The sequence below is a fragment of the Antedon bifida genome, chromosome 6 (genome assembly GCF_963402885.1).
Source record: "Antedon bifida chromosome 6, ecAntBifi1.1, whole genome shotgun sequence".
NCBI classification, from domain to species: Eukaryota; Metazoa; Echinodermata; class Crinoidea; order Comatulida; family Antedonidae; genus Antedon; species Antedon bifida.
The window spans coordinates 8,930,793-8,948,530 of record NC_136231.1 but is presented as its reverse complement, the minus strand read 5'-3'; the positions used below and the strand labels follow the sequence as shown (position 1 = coordinate 8,948,530).

The following is a 17,738-nucleotide window of genomic DNA, read 5'->3' as shown; positions in this document are numbered from 1 at the left end:
TATTAAAGTAAATATGTATATTTTCAGTTTTTAGAGCCAGAGTTTAAATCGCTACCACACATAATTGCCAATAATATGGAAATGCCACATAGATAAAAGTTAAAGGTCAATCATCTTTACTTTCAACCATTTTGTGACAAAATGTCTCATTACTATGTAAATGTGTAGGCTACATTCTGAACAATTTGAGCCATCATGTGTATCTCTACCAAATGAACAATGCCGTAATTGATCTGGACTTGAGAAGAAAATTAAAATTTAGCTACGGGGATTAGATGGGGTGAACTGCAGTAATAAAGTTTATTGTATTTTGTATGTATACAGTATAAGTTAATAAGTACCAAACTAATCGATCGAAAACGCTAGCCATTATTCCATAAAAATCGTTTACATCTTATTCCGCTAGGATCTTATCAAACAGTTCGTCTGAATCTTTATTATTGCGGTGTTAAAACCTCTGAAAACTAATAGACCGAATTAAACATTGTAGGCCTATTGTAAGAAGGAAGTTTGAGAAGAACAACAGAAAGGGCATGTAATGATAAGAAAAATATGTGGTGTTAAGCTGGCATGAAAGAAGTTGTTACCTTATGTTCCTAAGCGGTCTCTGACATCTAGATCTGAGTCTCTTCTTGCCCATATATTTCAACCTTCCACTAAGTTTTATGGAAATCGTTCATTTTCTTCGGCATCCGTTTCTCTATGGAATGCGTTGCCTATTGAAATCCGTCAGGCTACTTCCACCAGTGTCTTCAAATCTCTCCTCAAAACCCAACTTTTTAATTTGTAATTTTTCTAAATTTTCTGTCTTTGTAAAGCGCATTGAGGCTTTCAGCATAATGCGCTATATCAAGTACCAGTTATTATTATTTATTATTATGAGGAGTAGCTTGAGATGGATGGGATGGAGAGGTTCGTCTTTATCTCTAAGAAAAGATGAAGATGAACCAGTGAAGAGATTCATGGCATTTAGAAGTTGGATGTATAAGAGAAAGAGGATGGCCAAAGGTGACGTGGAAAGATGATATGGTAAAGAAAGAATAAGGAAAGTTTTGGAGGAACATGATGCGCCAGCAGTCTGGAACGAGTGAGAATCAGTAAGCTGATTCAATTAAAAGATGAGGATGTGGAGTGGTACGAGACATCACCTGTCATTTATATGGAACATTAAAACAACACGTGTCAACTATTATGCTTAGGCAACTTATATGTAGTGTCTGTAGGCTAGGCCTATATTCCAGTAGGCCTCATTATCATTTGCAACATAGGCCTACATTACCATCATCTTCTGTCCCACATTTTGATATTTACTCGCATTCACATGGGGAGGATACCGCAATAATGGAGATATATTACATCATACTACATTGAGCACACGTTATACAAGGTCCGCATTAGTTCATATTGTATTCATTTATTAGCTGAGAACACAATGTATAGCCTACATTCAGATAGAAAATGAAAGTAATGCTGACTGTGTTTACCTAAACCTGAAAATTATTATAAGATGCTTCTATCTTTGTTAATTTTTTTTTTTATTGGGGAGCCACCTTCAAAGTCATTAATTGACCATTATCAACTTTATTATGATTATTACAATTTGGTAGGTCAAACTCATAATTGAATTGCCTGGACTCAAATCATCATAGGATCATAATAGGCCTAGTTACTTGTACAAATTTTATAGATTTAATGTCATCTATTAGAGTAATCTGCAGTGACAGTTCTGTACTGTTTCTTCAACTATACGTGTGATTTGTTTACAAGAATTTACCAGTGATCCAATCGTGCTCCAACAAGTGACATCTGGTCACTTATCGGCTTATGTAAACCAATATTTATATTCGCGTGGCCTATTTGTAATGATCTAACCAAATTAAATGATCAGCATTGTTACCATTGTGTATTATTGTCAACTGTAGTTATTTAAGCCGATATAGCGGTAAAGCAAATAACGATTAACCAATTACAAAAATCGATGAATATGAATTTTAAAAAAAACAATGATTCTTCTTGTAGGCCTATTTAAATACTATTGATCAAATAACCTATTTTCATGTGCTATTCTCATAGGCCTAGCGTAATTATGCAAGCATAATGTCGGCGATTTGATAATGGATATGAGGTTAAATCTATATAGAAGCAGTGAACTTGTAAAGTTCAGCAGCCCATGTATGTTTTCTGTATTGGCGATACAGATATCAAATGTTAATAGGGAAGGCGGGGTTAAGAATGTTTAGTTATTACATTCAAACTGTGTTTAAAAGAATGGTAGATTCGCATCTCTCTCCCCGAGTGGCACAACATAATGAGAGAAGAGAAGATGCCCTCGACGCCAACGCAGTATTAATATTATATTTAATGTGAACTCACCAAAACATAATAATTTGACTTCGTTAGAGCCTCTCACAAGTAGGCCTATTAATTGACTTGGTATGAGTTAAAGTAGGATGCTTATCCGGTCTGACCTTAAGTGAAATAAGGAGGCAACGAGTATTTACTCGTATAGGCTGCCTGATCCTCTCATTTGAATACTTAATCATTGCAACAGAGGAAAATAAATTTAAATGACACAAATTTAGCGAACTGTAACTAATTCATTGGATACTCAAGGTTTTAGAGTTGAACAAAATCACTTTCTTTTAGAGATTTTATCACTATGTAAACGCCAGAAGTAATTAAATCACGCCCGAGAGAGGTCGTTTCTATGGCAATATTAAAATCAATCATTTAGTTTGATAAATGTAGAAATCGGCTTGGATAAAATAACGTTTTTATTCTTTTGATATTTAATGAAACTAATATAAATATAGTAATATAAAGCCATAGCCATAAAATGATTCCCGGGCCCGGAACAAAGAAATGTAAAAGAAGCAATCACTGGTTGATTTTCAAAACAACCTGGTTTAATTTTGTTAATTAATATATTGCAAATTAATGTATTCTGGGTTCACGGAAGTTAATGTGATTATGCTTTTTTATTTGTCATCTTCTATTCTAGTCCAGTTGTTTAACTCTTTTTGCCATCTATTGATATTTGTTGGTCTGAATTGCTATCCCCACAAATTGCTATATTAACAAGTTACATAAAGCCTAATTAAATGGCATGAAATCCAAATCGCCGGAGCGCCAGTTAGGTTTAGAATGGAGGAAATATATATACTGTATGTATTAGTATGATTTTCCTGTAAATCGGCAGATTCTATAGAATGTTTAGATTATAAAGCAAACGATATTCATGTCTGTTGATGTAGAGGAGATGGCAATATGCTAAAGGTTTTATAGAAATTGAGTTGTTATGAAAGTTTACAGCATATAAAAGAAATTAATGATGATAAATTAATGAAGAGTTTGGAAATGCACATCATTTAAATGGAAGTAGACATAAATATTAATTCTGAAGCAAAAGAGACTGTCAAGTGATTCACATTATAATGGTAAATTAAGAATCTGGGACTATCAGCACCGTACATGTTACGTAATGTTAACACTATTCAAACATTATAAATGTGTAATTTTGCAAACCACCATTTTAATTACTATCTGAGACAAACCACTCAATAAAACACGGTGGATCTGTAGCTTGGTGGTTAAGTGCTTGCCTTCCAATGCCAAGGTCCAGAGTTGAATCCTGATTTAGGATATATATATCTATTGTGTTACTAGTATCTACTGTATACTGTATCTATATTGTTAATTACATTACTACTTCTCCTTCCATTTCGATAATATATTCCATAGTTTTTCCGAAGTGCTTGGCCATTAAAAGTTCTGGTCTTCTCTGTCTATATGTACCATTGCAAATGTCGTCCAGGTATTTATTTCACGGTCATAATCGGCACAAAAATCGGCACCTTCAACGTCATCGTTTTTCTTTTGTAAGATACATTTACTTAAACTTGTCGGCATTGACTTTGATCTCGAACAACTGGCATGTCGATATCGCGATGACGTCGAGTTCCTTGCAGGAGTTTCTTGCTTACCTTTAAGTTGGTCTTGTTGACAATATTTTGATTGTTGGCATATTTTTTCCAAAATGTTAGAATTACTGTATTTTTTTAAACGTTCTTGAACATATATTTTCTTACCTTTGTCTGAACTTTCCAAATGGTTTTCTGCATGTGAAACGCGAGTAACATTCTTAAAAGGCTGTAGACCTACTCCACTCCATTTCTTATTATGAAGAGCACTTTTATAAGAACAATTAAAATCAGTTGGTCTGTCAAGCCATCGTTGGTGAGTGCCTTCTTGGTATTTCATGGTTTGACTTCTATCTAAACTACATTTGCCATTTTGTAATTCTGTCTCCACTCTTTTACACCAATCGGCTGAAAACGATCGCCTGCATGTTTGGTGACATTCTACTGCGGACGAGGTTTCACTAACTGCACTCTTACTTTTTATTTGATCTTCTGAAACCTTTATTTGTTGCAACACGTCTGCTTTTTTCAACAGTGTTGTTTTCTTCGGACGTTCATCTACTGAATAGGAAGATGATATGCCATACCATGACGATGAGCGTGGCGGAAATGTAGGCCTACTCGTCGACGTCTCCACCAATATCGGTGACTTTAATAACGATATATCTTTCTCAGACACGTGCAATGCTGCCTTTGACGTCATAGCAGAATGTTCAATATGTGAAGTCACTCGTTCTATCTGATTCAAAACTCCTCTAAGTTCTGATGTCACTGAGTTTATATCATACAGAACATTCGATAGGTCTTTGACAACGCCAACCACGTGATTCCGAACCAGGCGTCGCTTTCGTTTCTTTGCAATGATTCCGTCAACGGGCTCAGAACATTGAGCATCAGTAATATCAGTCCTCAATACATTATGACTGCGATTGTCATATCTGACGGAATCTAAGCTTCGCCCGTGTGGAATTAGGTTTTGTTGACATTGTAGATCTTGTAACCTCCTTGTCCTTGACACAGGCTCTACAGCACCTTCTGACGAAGTTGAATATTTTCGAATAGAATCCGTAATATTCACATCCGTTGTATTTGTTTTTTCCATTATTTCAGTATATTACCTACAGTGGTAAACACAAACGCTATTATAGACCGTACTCAGTATAAATTATTTTAAAGAAAGTGCATCTTTTCAATGCATGCATATGGTGATCTCGTATCGATCTGCCGTGTAGTTTAATATAAACGTTGAATGACATTAACCGCACCGGCTGGCGGATTGTTTTTTTCATGACTAAATCACCACTTTATTCTTCGATGCATTATCACGTGAGTGAACATCTCGCACAAGCTTTCCAAATGAAAACTGCAATTAACATAAACCACCACGTGATTCGGTACATAATAATTTGTGTGATTTACTTTAGGCGATTGTTGTACGTACAAAACCGTAGCTCTGATTGTAACAATGATTACAAGTATCATCATTACTGCCATTAACATTTGTTGACTGAAATGTCAAGGTACTTAAATTTCTGCGTTCATAAATATATAATTGCAGTACACAGCAAATCCCACAAATGAAAATTAATATATAACTTTATTTACGAATATAGGACTATAGGCCTGAAGCTGTTGACTTTTTCTAATAGTTATAGTAAATTACAGTCAAATATAATTCAAGCATAATTAGTTTTAATGTATGCGAGACTATATATGTATTTTAATGAATTACAGTAATCACATCATATCTTAAATGAAAGTAAAATTAAACCCAATTTTGGTAGATGGCCTACTTAACTCCATGAGGCAATCTAAGAACCGGTTCTCTGGTTGCGTGTCCAAAAAGCGACATGTGCATACCTCTCTAATATTAAACAAAGTGCTTGGTATGCATGTAATGGTATTATTGGCTGATGATTATTAAAAATTGCTTAGGCATAGGCTATCTACTACTAGGCTAGACTAGTATATATAGGCCCCTAGACCTAGTCACATTTTAAACGCCACCAATCTGATGATTGAAATGTCCAAAGTTGACATTGTGGCCTGTAAAGTTCTGCGTCTCAAACCAATTAATCCTATCTTGAACTTCTCTACAGTTTGAGTGTTGCGAAATTTGAGCAGGAACTCTCAACGAATCAGAATAGAAATAGGACTGTGGGTCAAGATAATGATGATGTTGTCTTGGATCAAAATTATTCCATGTTGGTATTTTAACCTGCTTTTCATGGTAGTTCCTTGGTGCTTCTATGTTAGGAATGTTTTTGATCAACTCCATGCCAATATTTTGTCGGAAAACACATTCTGGTGCGATATTTGAACCGTATGAATCAACATCATCAAGCACTGCGATTCTAAAAGCAGTTGCTATAATGTCCAAGTTGCCGTTTGGTAGAAAACAAAAAGATGACGATTTTATCGGGATATTGCTGACGTCAGGTAAATGCAAATATTTATTTTCTGGCGGGATAAAACATCTTTCCATATCCCCATCACCGTCACAAATATGATGTTGCTGCTGCTGTTGAGTACGATGCTTGTTTATCGCAGCATTTGTGAATTGTCCTCCAATAACATTCTCAATGTATTCAGTGCACGGAGAATAGTTGTAGTAAGGATTCCGATTCTCACGGGCTAACGTTTGATATGGAACAGGTCTATATAACTTATTCTGAGAATACATTGCTAATATACATTTGGCTGCCTAATTAATCGCCAACTGAAGTTTTCTTCACTTTAAAATACGCGCGCGCAATAGATTAAACGAACATTTAATTGCGCGCGGAATGTTCCACGCATTAAATGCAAATTATGTACGAAATTGCAATTCATTAATTAAAATAAATTAAACCATAGAGATATTGTGAACAATATCTATGATGAATGATTATACTATACAGTAATAAATGTATTGCCAATTTTCTTTCTTAGATAATTATGTTTTGCAAGTTAAATTGAACAAATAATCTAAATAAAAGCAGCCGTTATTGCCATCATCAAATGTGCAGAAATAGTTTATATTTACTCAAGTTAATTATAAGAGGCATACCAGTAGACGATTTTTCTTGAAACTTTAGATAATATAAGGTTTTAAAAGAAATGTTACACTAAATGTAATATTGTTCTAAATAATAGCCTTGTGCTGATTAACGAAATAAGATAATTAGGCCTATAATCGGGGTAAACGATAATTAATAATTTCTTGATTTCCTCCTTTCCTCCTAAATGCAAGATGTGAATATGTATTCTTGCTTTTATGTAACCTTTGCTTGTTTGAAATAAATATAATATAATGTATTGTTGTAAACGATTTTTAGTTATTAAATGTTGTACAGTACTAGCAAGTTAATCTAACTACGTTGACTTAACTAAGAATTACAAATACTAATATTACACGTTATTGTTGAATAAGGACACTAATTATTCTTCATCTACAGGCACGAATTGAGCCACAAACATCACTATATAGCATGATTACATTATTTTGAGAAAAACTCATTATGTTTTGAGTGAAAGTAATTTCTTGAAGATCACCAGCGCCATCGTAGATGTTTTTTATATTTGAAAATAACAATCGTAAAAGGTGTGTTTAATGCAGTGCCTGTCGTCTAATGCATACAAGTTGAATCTCTTTTACAAAGAATTGCACACTGGAAATGAGATGAACTCAATGTCACCTCGTCTCTAATAAAAATCAACATAAGCTGAATTACACCGTACCATTTAATCAATATGTCTATCTAATCCGAAAGCAAAAACCGACTTTTTTTTAATGAGATATGTTTCATGCGGCGATTATGACATAATGTTTCTATACTTGTTTCTTTGATTGTACATGAATGTTACATTTTGCACATTGTTAGGATTTAGCTAATTTATTTAACAACATTATAAGAAATATATATTCTTATCGTTTCAAATATTTCCAATATAAATATATATAAACACAACATGCAAAGAACATTAATTCTAAACCGCCCGGTGATATACTTAAATTTAATTAATTTGAAACGATAAGATGAGGAAATCTGTGAGAATGAGAAAAAGTCGCCCAACCGAGACTCGAACCCGGAACCTTCTGCTTGATATGCAGATGTCTTAACCATTAGACCACTGGGGCTTTCATGGTATTGTTCAAACTCGATTGGATAGCGACTCTTTAACATAAAAACATCACAGGCACAGAATAAATTCACCGCCCGGTGATATACTGAAATTTAATTAATTAATTTGAAACGATAAGATGAGGAAATCTGTGAGAATGAACAAAAAGTCACTCCAACCGAGATTCAAACCCAGAACCTTCTGCTTGATATGTAGATGTCCTAATCATTAGACCACTGGGGCTTTCATGGTATTGTTCGAACCCGATTGGATAGCGACTCTTTAACACTCTCGGCGTGGTATGGCGGAACAGCACTAGTCCCTCAATTGTACGCACGCGCATCAGAGATCAAATTGATACACCCTCATCTTTCAGTATTCTATTTATGAAGCAGGATCTCTGAAGAGATACTTTTATATATATATATATATATATATTAATTAATCAATTATTGAACAATTTGTCATTTCTAATATTTAAAAATTGTACAATTTAATATTTCTAATTGTAAATTAACTATCTGAATATTTTGTCATGAAGTTAGAGACAGTTGCTAGTGCAGTATTGAGTGTCCACAGCATACTGTTGCAGCCTTTGTAAGACATGTACAATGTTCCAGCCTCACCTTTGTAGCCTGCTTTGTATAATTGTTTGCTTAAGATTGGAATAGCTTCTCTGTTATTTTCAGTGATATGTTCAACTACTATAGGGTAGTATTTAGTGTTTACAAACAAATCTACTTTGTTGCAGCTAACTAGAAGATCTAGTAACTCAGTGTCATATAAGTCATCTGTTATCTGAAAACAGCAGAAAGCAAACAAAATGTTAGAAATCAAACAAACAGAATGAATTTCAAACTAAAATTTTGTAAATTTATATCTGTTAATTACAAAACTTAATTGAATAAAGTTTATTTATGAATGAAAGACAGAAACTTTAAACCACTATATAAATGCTCAACATGAGTGAAAAAAAATAAGTAAAGTAAAGTTTGAAACGGATAGTTTATCTTTAGGTTTATTTTTTTGTATATACGGACAACATTGATTGTCAGGAAATATAAATTCTTAACCGCCCTGTGACATACTGAAATTTAATTAATTTGAAAAGATTTCACTTAAGTGCCCTTGAATTGAAAGACTTGTTTTAACTTACTTCCTCTATCCTGCTCATGAATTGAAAAGCATTTTGATGGACAGATTGATGACCTGTCAAGAGTGCCACCTTCAGACACGCTAAGTTAAATTTCTGCTCCTTAAGCTCTTGATAGATTTTCTCTACAAACTACATTGGAATAGGAACATTAATATAGGAATAGGAACATTAATATAGTAATTGGGAGCTTTTCATACAAGCACATAAACGATAACTTTAACGGAATACATCTACATTCTACTCGTTTGCATAACAGCATAGTTCAGCAAATAGTTGCGTTAACATATTTGTTTGTTTTGATTTCGCTTCGATGAGAATTGCATAATGCATATGTCGCGCACGCAAAATACGCCGCTTTTATCAAAACAAATCATAGAATGGCTTGGTTGGGCCTATATACTAGGAGGCCTAGGCATGTTTAAACTGGCGTATTGGGTGATAAATAGCATATTGCGATGAACAATTCTTATTGTGTGGGGCTTAATTAAAAACATGACTTTAAATTTACCATGTTGTTCTACAAAAAATTAATGGTTCTTCCATGTTTTGATACCCTTTGGTTAACGTTTTTCGTAACACTTGCACATGCACAGATCGATTTGTTTATAAAGCGGCATTGCAGGTTGGGAAATAGCGTTAAAGTTAACGTTTATGTGCTTGTGTGAAAGCTCCCTATTATTAGTAGGAAAACATGAGCCATCTAATAATTTTGCCCACATAAACTATTTTAATACAGTTTTCCATTCAAAATGCATTGCGTAGTTGACATTTGTATTTGTTGTCTACTAATCCCACATATGTAGCAACATAAACAGCTAAATTATGTTCAATTTATATTTGTACCAAATTGTATATGTAGTGGATATTTAGAAATTCCTGTCACAGTTCATTAAACCAGACATACCAATGTACACACATAGTCAAAACTATACTGATTCAATATACCTCATGTTAACTTAACTCCTAGCTAAAATGGCATCAATCAATAAATCTTACCGTTTGTTGAGATGGGTTGATACTTTGTAGTTTCCTAAAGATGTTGATTAGCTCCTGAATGTCATGTGATCCCTCAGCATGCTTTATCATGTTTGACAGTAAACTTAGCCAAAGTTCTTCTCTAGATACAATAAATAAGTCATAAAAGTGTCAGTACATACATAAACATAGTTCATATACAAGTATATTAAAGTTTCTCATTGTAAGGAGGTTTATGTGGACCTGGAACTGCAAGCAACTCATCTCAACACACCATAACTAGTTGCATAAGAATCCTAAAGGTGACTTTCATGCGATTGAACAAAACAAAACTGAAAAGAACCCTGCTAATGTAGGAACTATGTGCAACATCAATTGCATTTATTTCTTGAAAGTCCTAGAGTTGTGGTTTGTTGTGTTGAGTTGCTTGTAGCGCTTATGTTGATGCAGTTCCGTGTCGACATAAGGCACCATTGTAAGCACAAACTTAATGATGATGTTGTCATTGTGTTTTTAAAATTTTTTGAATGAATTTCGAAAGGCAAGAAAGAATTCAAGATCTGACAAAAGAAAAAGTCTTGTTTTTGGAGAATTTCCTAATTTCGGGACAAAATGAGTTCACAGTACATATATTATATTGTGTCAAGCTTGTTTAGTTATTTCAGTCTCTTTTATAAAATCCACACATTGAAATATAATTATACTACATTTTTTTATACTGCTAGTAGAGTTTGCTATTTAATTATTTTGTTTTTATGTACATTTTTCACATCTTTTTTATAGGAAATAAGTTTTTAACTTTCCTTTGGCATTCCTTGTAATTAAGACCTGTTTTTTTTGTACAATTGTGTCTGTATTATTTTATGTTGTAAATGTATATAACCTTGCTAGAAACAGTCCTTTAAGTGAATAGCTAAAAATCTAATTGGTTGCTTACTGTTGTTGATGGTCTTTAATTGGTGGCCATTGATGCAAAAGATTAGCAAGACTTTGAAGATGATTCAAGTTGCTGCATTTCTTGAGGAGCGATTGGAATAAATGGCATTGCTTCTCAGGACTATGAACATCATCTAAAGTAACCTGTAACAGCAAGAATAAGTTGACAATCCAGGGGTGTTGCCCTAGTTTCCAGGGTAACACCCTTAATTTCATACAAAATGTTTTTTCTGCCACAAAAATTTAGATCCCATTGGCCGCATTGAGTATAGTTTTTCTGTTGAGTACTTATTCAACTGAGATTTTTCTCAATGAAAAAGCTTGCATTGTTTGATGTTTTCTATTCAAAAGGTTTTCTGTTGAGCAAAATCCATTTAAATATGATTTCAAATATTAAATGGTTTTGAAATAAAAAACAACTTTGGTATAGAACTTACATTTACATGACATATCTCCGAGACAATAGATTGAGTTCGATAAAGAAGAAATAGTTCAATGTCTTCCAAGCTAAGATCGATACACTGGAAATAAACAAGAAATTCAACATGTAATTTACAAAAATAAAGAATGTAACACTTAAAAAAAAGAAGAAAACAAACTTTACAATGCTTACCTGTTCGGTAGCATCAATTACAGTTAGTCTCTTTGTTTTCTGTAAAGTAACATCTCCACTGAAATTTCGTAGCCTTGGAAGAATGTCATCAAGTTTTATAAGTTCACCACTAAATATAAAACAAGCTTGAGTTATTATTGTATAAGTTTAATTAAATCAATTTAATGCGTTTGTCTTAAGACATGCAGTCAATAACAATGATAGAAGAAGCAGGAGCGGCAGCGGCAACAACAACAACAAATCCTGGATTTATAAAGCGCCTATATGTTAGGAAACTTCAAAGAGCTGTACATATTATTAGCCCAGTCATTTAAAGTATATGGCAAATGACAAATGTTAAAAATCTATAATTATGATCTTTGTTTAAATAAAAATTACACACTACTGTATTTTCAATAAATATAGATAATTATTGTTTTTATTAATGTTAAAATGCCTACAATTAACAGGTCAAACATACACACAAGATGTTCTACAAAAACCAAGGTCAAGTTGAGTGCAGTTGTGACGCTTGATTGGTACCAAACATCTACTATCAGGCACGGATTAAAATTAATAGCTATATTAGTAGCTATATCTACCTTTAAAAAAAATAAAACAATGACTACGCATTGTATGCAAATCAAAACGATCAAACTGCTGACACATCGCGATGGTTCCTAAACAGAATATGTGCATCTCTAACATAGGCGAAAAATGTTATGTCACTGTGTTTACTGACAGAAAAAGTATGATCAATTTGTGATACATGAGTCATTTTTCAGGTCAACTAAACTAGCAGAAGGTGCCATTTATCATGAAAGTTATGTGCGAGTGTACAATTTCTGACCATCGGAGGGTGGAATGGGGAGAGCAGACTGAATTGCCTATTACTACACAGCGTTCCATAATATACACCTGAAAACACTCATGTAACTGCATTAGACATCATAACATCTCATATTACCAAAAACGTGGAAATTATGGACTTTGATCGTGTTCACCGACTAGGTAGAAAAAATTACTACATGACAAGAAAAAATCCAAACCTCGTCCAATCATAATGAAATTTAAAGCATACTGTACTCGTGCAAACGTGTTTTGAAACAAGAAACTATTGAAACAATCTCCATACTCAATACCTGAAAACCTAACACAAAAATGGATGCAGCTTTTGAAAAAGGCGGGACGGAATGACAACGTTGAAGCTGTCTGGTCTATAGATGGAAGAATAAACTGTCTTCTAAAAAACAAAAGAAAGGTAACCATCAGATCAATTTCTGATCTTCAATAAGTGTATTCTGATGTGTATTTATGCATGCAAATGCAGCATGTAGCAATCCATTTATTTAATTTTTGAAGAGCTCATGGTGATTTTGGATTCAGTTTTTTTTTTATTGCTGGGGGCGGATTCAAAGGGTAGATGGGGGTGGGGGATTGGCAAATCCGCACAGCTTGGTATAACTATTGACTTAACAGCGTACAGCATTTAATTGTATTAAATTTTTTAATTAATTGGTTGAGTGCGTCTATATAGGCTATACGGTACACATTGAACGCAAAACAAAATACAATTGTTTGAAGAACGATCAATAACCAAACAATCGGCGGTTCCAACAGAACACGCAGAAATGTTATGTCAACTGTGTTTTTGATTAGATGTTTTGCCCTACTCTGACGTAATTTGTACTTTATACTAAGTACATTTGAGAATACTTGCGAAAAAATTCGCAAGTAGTTCTCGGGTGGGACCACCCGAGAACTACTTGCGAATTTTTCCCTGACGCAAAACTACAATTACAAACTATGTTTTTAACGTCAGAAAATCGCTGATTTCTGCGCAATACATGGGTGTCTCATTTCCAGCCAATTAGAGGTGCCATTTATCATGAATTTTATGTGCGAGAGTACCATTTCCAACCATCTAGGTGTGTCATTTACCACAGCCCTCACCATTTAGGCGGCCTGTGGCTCATGTACTTGTGTATGGTCTGGGCCCCCTATTTCAACATGCTGGATTCACCCCTGGAAATTGTATATTTGTTCACTAAAAAATCGTTATTCTTTATTGTGCTTTTTTAAACAAACCGCTAGCCTGAATCATTCAGTTTCAGTTTCACTTTGCTTTCAGTTTTGAATTCTTGACTGTGATTGGCTATAATTAAAATACGTTCTCTGATTAGCTGACTCTTTTGTTTAAGATGAAACAGCATGGCTTAGTTGTGTTGTTGCATGTTGTTAATATTTGGGAATTAAATTGTTATTTTCTGTGGCTTACAAAGGTGTGTGTGTCCACCTATTTCAAAATCCTGGATCTGCTTCTGGATGTTAAAGCTACATAATAATTGCTCTTACCCATTCTCTTCATGAGTTGTTACTGCATCTAGAATATTTCTAAGTTTTGTAGAATAGTTTTCTTTCTCTTCAGTAAATTCATTTGGATGGGAGCACCTAATACAAAAAAAAATTTCTCAGTTCAAATACATATATTCCTATCAATACAATCTATTTGGTAAAAAGAGTATACATAAATAATAAACATATTATAAACAGTTTATAAACAGTTCCACCATCCAACATGTACTAGATATATTTGTTGTTATAAACTGGGAAAGAGCAATCACAGCCAGATGATAGAAGTTACTATCATGGTGACTTTAACAATAATAATAATAATAGTTCATTCTTATATAGCGCATATAAGCAAGCTCTCAATGCGCTGAACATTATTACCCCAGTCATTTCCTGATCAAACACCTATGGAAACATACTCCCATATATGCAGCTAGTAATCAGCGCAAAGTTGTGTCTGATCTAACCGGGTACCCATTTATACACCTGGATGGAGAGAGGCAAACGTAAGTAAAGTATCTTGCCTAAGGATACAAGCAATGCGGCGAGAGTTGGATTCGAACCTCGGTCTAACGATCAGTAGTCGAACGTCCAACACACAGCGCCACACGCCCTTACAAAACAAAATGAGGACCTTACTATTAATGAGGTTTAATGGCAAATGATTTCTATGTAATGAATGGTATCGATTTGGTAATCCGTTATATTTCAATTGTTCTGACCTAACCTAAACAAAATTATGTAAGTATAAATTATTAGCTTATGTATCTAATCAAGTAAAGTAAAATTAAGAAAAAAATCAACACAAATTTCAACCTACACTTTACAGAAATATATCAAACAAATAAATGGTAACGAAACACATCATTAAATGTGTAAGAATTGTTGAAATGTAAAAAAAATTACCGTAACAAGTTGAGTAAATATGTTAAAGATTCTTGATATACAATTCTGGTTGGTTTCTGCCAATCAATTAGTTTAATTATGTTATTAATAATTGTAGCATCTAATTTATTAAGGATCATGTTCCTTAAAAGAATGGCAAGCTGTGAACATCAAAAGAAAGATAACAATGCTAAATGGTAGAAAGCAGTTTGCAATTGATGACCAGTTCATTCTAAATGTTAAAAAATAATGTTTTAACATGTAGAACTTGACATTATATAAAGTATCTATCATAGTCCTATAGTACTATTACATTTTGATTTCATAGCAATATTCATGTTCATCTGAATTGTAACAATTGATTATTGGATAAACTATTCAATTAAAGTGTACAATGCTTTAATTTAATGGAATTGATTATGTAACCACTGCTTTGGGATAATTGCAACAGAATCAAGTCTTACTTGGTCTACATCACCAGCAGACAAATCATATTCTAATGCATATTCAACTTCGTCATCCTGATAAAAAACAAAACAAAACAATATAATATATATATATGCTGATATAAATTCATCTGGCTTCTGTCTATTATATAAGTGGAAGTTAATTTAACGTAAGCCAAAAAAGTATAAAATATGCTTACTCACAATTAACTTCCACTTTAATATGTATATACAACATGTTCTTATATTATACAATTGAAAAGGAAGTGTAAAACAGTAAACTGATTGTTTATACTTTACCTATTCTATATCAAAAAATGTTTACACAGTTATTGGCAATAAAACGCAGATACAAATAGAGAGATAAGTCGATTTAGTGCACATATTTTACCATTGGTCTCAATATGATTTTTGTGTGACATACTTTGGTACATCTGAAACTCGATTCTAAAGTGATTCTGGTGATGCACTTTCGGGTCAGAGATCAATGACCTATTTTTTCACAAAAAATGTTACCAATATCTTTATTTTATGGCACAGTATTTGATGAAATGCATCAATTGCTTTGGAATTAGACACAATTTAAAGCTGATGAATCACACTACACATCAATTATCATTAAAAGTCATATAATACAACAGATTCATGAATAAAATACTCTTACCATTTAGAAAAAAAAAAAGGAATATTTTTGACACATCATGAGGTGCAATGTACGCCAGAGAGCTATATTTGAAGTTTTAATGAGCAAATATATAATAAAATACCTTATCAGATTGAACAAGAGCTTGTATTGCAGGATCTTGCAAACTACTAATGTGTTTTAAGTATTGTTTCATCAATTGTTGATGTTCTTCTGAACCTGTTGAAACTTGCCCCTTCCTCTTACCCCCCTGCTGCTGAATACACTTCACTCCACGTCGTATAATATTCTCTCGACATTCCCTGTCAAGCTGTAAGATAAGAATGTAACACATTTTAAATGTTTTTATCAGTTTACATTCAGCAATTAAAACATCTTGCTGAATCACATATTTTTCATTATAATCTTAGCATCTATATTATAATAGCTTAAGGCATTTTAAAATTGTAACTATTAATTTATTTTAGTTATTTTTTTTTTATCTCTTTTCATTTTCCACTTGACAGCGATTCATTTAGCTTTTTGGTAAACTCTTTCATGATTTGTACTTCTTTGACAAAATAAATGGAATAGAGATTATCAGATGTGATGCATTATATATTTAGAGATGTTTTAGGCTCATAACATTGGAATATGGTTTATCCAGGCTTGTTATTAAATCATTTATATACGATATTAATCAGCCTCATAATTGATTAATAATATATGTCTACAATATTATTTAAATACAAAATATAATGACATAAACATCATCATCACTAAAACATATAACAATACATATGTTTAAGTCAATACCTTTTCTAGACTTTTCCTGGAAAACACAATACTGCGAATAATACTAACAACTTGTTTAGTTGACACACGATTAAAATATTCTTTAGCGACTTCAAAGCGTTTAAGCCATTCTACCATGCTCTGTGGTGTCTCTTTCACACCTTGGTCACCCTCCCAAAACAATTTCAAAATGAGGGCAGCAAATACAGTTTCAGGATCAAGAAAACCTCCTCCCTAAAAACAAAAATGATGTCAGTAAATTCATTTAATTCTTCTGGGAGTCAATATATACATCTTATCCAGAGATGATGCTGAAATGTAAATTGTAATAATTTGATAGAGATGATTAATGTTAAATTTTCTGCTTGATATGTAGATAAATACATAACTGGACAACAAATGACATATATGCAAACAACTTACTGGTTTTGGGATTTTTGATGCATTTTTGGCAAACACATGTACATTGGATGAGTTGAGTGTTGGTTGAATCACTTCCATTGGATCTGTATCACAATCGATGAGTGCTTTATAATCTAAACCTACAAGACAAACAAATATGGATAATTTTATTTATTTATTTTGCGAACCAACAGTGAACTCAATGTTCACCACTCACAGGAGGGAACACAGACAAACATCACACATAATATACATTAACATTCAACTACACTAAGCTACTTATAATATTATGAAATGTACAAAGATTATTGCTAAAAATAATTCTGCTGTAGCTCAGTGAGAATCAATAAGTATTAAGAAATACAGGTCATATTGGTCAGGTTTTGTGTATTTGACAAGTGAAGTGATTATTTTGATATTATTGAACATGTAATGTAACACAAGAATTAATTATCTTTTCCCGCTCGTTGAATTAATCCTGGGAAATTTAGAATTGCATTTGCATGCGCCATTATTTGGAATAAAGATCCTCTTCCTGTTATCCCAGTATATG

The 17,738-nt window shown here is 33.1% G+C and overlaps 2 protein-coding genes across 2 annotated transcripts in view; both read right to left on the bottom strand.

The window, feature by feature from the left end:
* Positions 1-3,762: 3,762 nt before the first annotated feature.
* On the bottom strand, positions 3,763-5,309 carry LOC144845139 (uncharacterized). Its single transcript, XM_078702295.1, has one exon. The coding sequence runs from the start codon at positions 5,020-5,022 to the stop codon at positions 3,763-3,765; it is 1,260 nt and encodes a 419-aa protein (XP_078558421.1). The 5' UTR covers positions 5,023-5,309.
* Positions 5,310-7,629: 2,320 nt separating this feature from the next.
* The window catches only part of LOC144845617 (NBAS subunit of NRZ tethering complex-like), a 46,016-nt gene continuing 35,907 nt past the window's right edge, over positions 7,630-17,738 (bottom strand). The window contains exons 46-57 of the mRNA XM_078703050.1: positions 17,207-17,325; positions 16,805-17,017; positions 16,134-16,319; positions 15,385-15,441; positions 14,942-15,081; positions 14,039-14,134; positions 11,705-11,813; positions 11,529-11,612; positions 11,093-11,235; positions 10,177-10,297; positions 9,181-9,309; positions 7,630-8,822 (exon numbers count right to left, since the gene is read on the bottom strand). Coding sequence (XP_078559176.1) covers positions 8,538-8,822; positions 9,181-9,309; positions 10,177-10,297; positions 11,093-11,235; positions 11,529-11,612; positions 11,705-11,813; positions 14,039-14,134; positions 14,942-15,081; positions 15,385-15,441; positions 16,134-16,319; positions 16,805-17,017; positions 17,207-17,325 — 1,682 coding nt within the window. The 3' untranslated portion in view covers positions 7,630-8,537. The remainder of the gene's footprint in view (positions 8,823-9,180; positions 9,310-10,176; positions 10,298-11,092; positions 11,236-11,528; positions 11,613-11,704; positions 11,814-14,038; positions 14,135-14,941; positions 15,082-15,384; positions 15,442-16,133; positions 16,320-16,804; positions 17,018-17,206; positions 17,326-17,738) is intronic.

Coding starts and splice junctions, on each gene's coding strand:
- LOC144845139 (XM_078702295.1), bottom strand. CDS start 5,022: ATGGAAAAAACAAATACAACGGATGTGAATATTACGGATTCTATTCGA.